The sequence below is a fragment of the Gavialis gangeticus genome, unplaced genomic scaffold (assembly GCF_001723915.1).
Source record: "Gavialis gangeticus isolate Ggan-Ray unplaced genomic scaffold, GavGan_comp1, whole genome shotgun sequence".
Classification (NCBI taxonomy): Eukaryota; Metazoa; Chordata; order Crocodylia; family Gavialidae; genus Gavialis; species Gavialis gangeticus.
This window is the reverse complement of record NW_017729033.1, coordinates 68,377,338-68,380,606: the sequence shown is the minus strand read 5'-3', so window position 1 is coordinate 68,380,606 and position 3,269 is coordinate 68,377,338. Positions and strand designations below refer to the sequence as shown.

The following is a 3,269-nucleotide window of genomic DNA, read 5'->3' as shown; positions in this document are numbered from 1 at the left end:
ATATTCTGCTTTGTTGTCAGTTAACCATTTAACCAACATAATTATAAGAGGTTAAATGGATAATTCTTTAAACAATATTTACCTTTTTATTCCACAGTGTATTTTTATAGACTTGTTTAGAAATGCTTGGCAGGTGCTGTTCTGTTGATGAGGCTTGGATATTTTGAACATGAGAGGCTAGGGAAAAGGCTGAGGAAAAATGTAGTACTACTCATTTTTATGGAAAGTTAAGGAGAGTATGGCAGATTACTGCCCAGTTAATGTAGGGTTGGAGTGATTTTTGTAGTCATGATGGTCCAGGAAATATGAGAGGTAAGGCTTTTTGTGATGTCTTTTTTTGGACTAACTATAGTTGGGAGACCGTTTTTGGGCATCAAGTGCCTTTCCTCAGGTCTAAGAAAAAGGCAGATGCAGGCTGAGCTAAAAATCAGAGGAAGGTCTCCATGCAAATGCAGAGCCTCTACACAGAGGACATTTGCTGCCTGAAAGCTTGTCTAACAGATCTTCCAACTATACAGGTGATCCAAAAAATTTACAAAAACCTTGCCTCTTGCCCAGTTAACTTAGTTTTGTTAATTATTACACTAATTTAAGTACTTGCATCCAAAATCTTTATCTTTATTCAGGCCAGACTTTCATTATTCCATTATGAATTTGTTAGAGTCATGCTTGTGCTACTAATGCTGGGATTAGAAAGACAAACATACTGACTTGGGGGATTAGAACATTTAGGAGGTGTCTTAATTGGCCATGCTACAAGAGCGACTTAGATGTGGACTTGTATTCTGACCAGCATGTTTTTCCTGGTGAGAATATTGCTGAAAGGAAAAGTTAGGAAAGAACTAAAGTAGCTGCATTAAGGCACATCTTTACTAAAATGTATGGTCACTCCTACTGATGTAGGTAATATCTAGGGAGGTTTCTGCATCTGAGTGACTGTTAAATTTTGAGATAATTGGAATGAGATACAAAAATTTTGTGCATCAATGATGGGAGCATTCTGAATTTGGCTCACATTTATGAATTGATTGATATTTTTCTGCAGTAAAACACTGATACTGTTTTAGTGTATGTCTACACTAGGGGCGGGCAATTATTTTGGGCAGAGGATCACTTACTGAGTTTTGGCAAGCCATCGAGAGCTGCATGACAGGCAGCCCAGGACAGATTAATATTAATTTTCTAAATTTTTTAGGGGCCCTGTGGGCCGGATAGAATGGCCTGGTGGGCTGCATCCAGCCCCTGGGCTGCATTTTGCCCACCCCTGGTCTACACAGTACAGTTCAGTGTTGGCCAGATGTACAACAACTACATCTGTGCTTGCTAGCTCCTGAACCAGAAGCAGTGCAGTTACTCAGAAAAGTTGAGCTGCCTAGCTGAGTGCAACAGAATGCCTTTACAGTGATGCTACTTTCTGATTGGGCGCTAGCATGTACTGAGCTAGTTCAGGTTTGATTATGGGAATTGAATATGCATCTTTGGATACTTAATACTTTAAGGCGTGTATTTTAAATGCTTTTTTGGTTTTCTCTCTTTTTTCCTCCTTTTCAGGGAGTGTTTTGGGCAGCATGAGGTGAGTCAGAGAGATGATTATGACACTTAAATATGAAGTGGATTTTATTTTGTTTTGATTCTTTAAAACGGGGCTATCCAACATGCAGCTCATGACCCTTGTGCAGCTGGTAAGTGGTTAACTTGTGGCCTGCAGCCTCTTACCAGCTGCCGCTTCCTCCACCCCTACCTCTGCTGCTGTATTTCTGAGCTTTCCCTCCTTCCTCTGGCTTCTATTTTTCTTGCCCTGGAGGCAGAGCTTATGCAGCACATGTTCTGGGGAAATCCACCTGGCAGGGGGTGGGCCTAGGAAGTTTGCATAGCATGTGGTGCCTCCCTTTTCCTCCACAGTACCTGATTTTTGAGAAGATGGGCAACCCTGTTTTAAGAGATTAAAAAAAAAAAGAAACTCTAAAGAGAAATATTAATGTGGCATATTTTGGCAAAAACAAATATTTTGATTTTAATTGGGTGTATATTATGATCTGTGAAGTGCTTTTATATGAGTGCTGTTAGTTATTTTAGGACAATATTAAAGCACCATACTAGAAAATTTACAATATTGGTCAAATAATCTACAATTGAATAAAATTTAAACTCTTGACTCATGAAAACACATTTTATATATCTTGGTCTTTTGATGAAATGTTTGGGTTACTGTAGCAGGGTTGTCTGGGCCTTTATGAGGGAGCAGACAGCCCTGTTGTAGAAATCCAGCTGTAGCTGGTTAAGTAATGAGAGAGTATTCCCACTAGCAATTAAAACCCCAGAGGAGTAAGCAGAGGGGGCAAGCTGTAGGAAGGAGCAGTTTGTGGCCAGGAGGCAGACTAGAACCCTTATAAGCTTGCTACCAGGAACAGGCAAGAACAGAAGGTCCTCTCCTACCACCTGGAGAAGGGCTGAAAAATTTGTTTGCTTGCTTGCTTAGTACAAGGACTGTGTTTACTGAGGAGCTCCCAAGAGAGCAAAGCCAGCGCTCCAGTCAAGAGGTATGCCAACCCACTTACAATTATCAAATGTATTTGATTGCGTATTGTCTGGTTCATTTAACTTGGAACTTTGTTTTTGTCCCGTTACGTAAGCAATGCTACCTTTCTCTTTATCTTGTACTTCTCTGGATAACTGCTATCTCTTCCCTTTTTCTTAGAATAGGGGTGTTGAGAAAGTAAGTCCTTATGTTTCATTGATGTTGTGTTTTTGTTGCAGGTGTTACCAATTTGTATGACTTCTTTTGGACAAATTTGTTCAATAACAAGAGACTCTATAAAATGAGAAAATTGAGATCTTAAATTTTTAGGTTAGCTGTCATAATTGTGGGGGACTCTGCATGAGCTGTGCAAGGAAATTGTTAAAAAAATTTTTTTTTTTTTTAAATTGCTGCTCTGGGCTCTCCAGAGTTTTGTTTTTCTGATATGCTGGTACTCCAGCACCTCACAAGGTAGACATTGTGGGTTTTTCAGTACTCTGGCCAAAAACATTGCCTACTGCTGCTCTAGTAATAGTGACATTCAGGTCACAAGAGACTTCTGACTATAGCCCAGGCTGAAATAAGCCACAATGAGCATTGGAGTGATGGGTGTCTTTTGTATTGAAATTTTAATGCTTTGTATGCTTTTGTACCATATACTGTTGTGGATGAAATCTGCACTTTTGCAACCAGCAGAGTGCAGTGTTTTCTTTTGGGAATAACTTAAATTTTGAAATGGTTCACAGAAAGA

The 3,269-nt window shown here is 39.6% G+C and overlaps 1 protein-coding gene across 1 annotated transcript in view; it reads left to right on the top strand.

Moving 5' to 3' along the window:
• The window catches only part of NFXL1 (nuclear transcription factor, X-box binding like 1), a 106,801-nt gene that overhangs the window by 22,699 nt on the left and 80,833 nt on the right, over nt 1–3,269 (top strand). Inside the window, exon 15 of the mRNA XM_019525858.1 lies at nt 1,552–1,573. Within this exon, the coding sequence (XP_019381403.1) occupies nt 1,552–1,573 (22 nt within the window). The remainder of the gene's footprint in view (nt 1–1,551; nt 1,574–3,269) is intronic.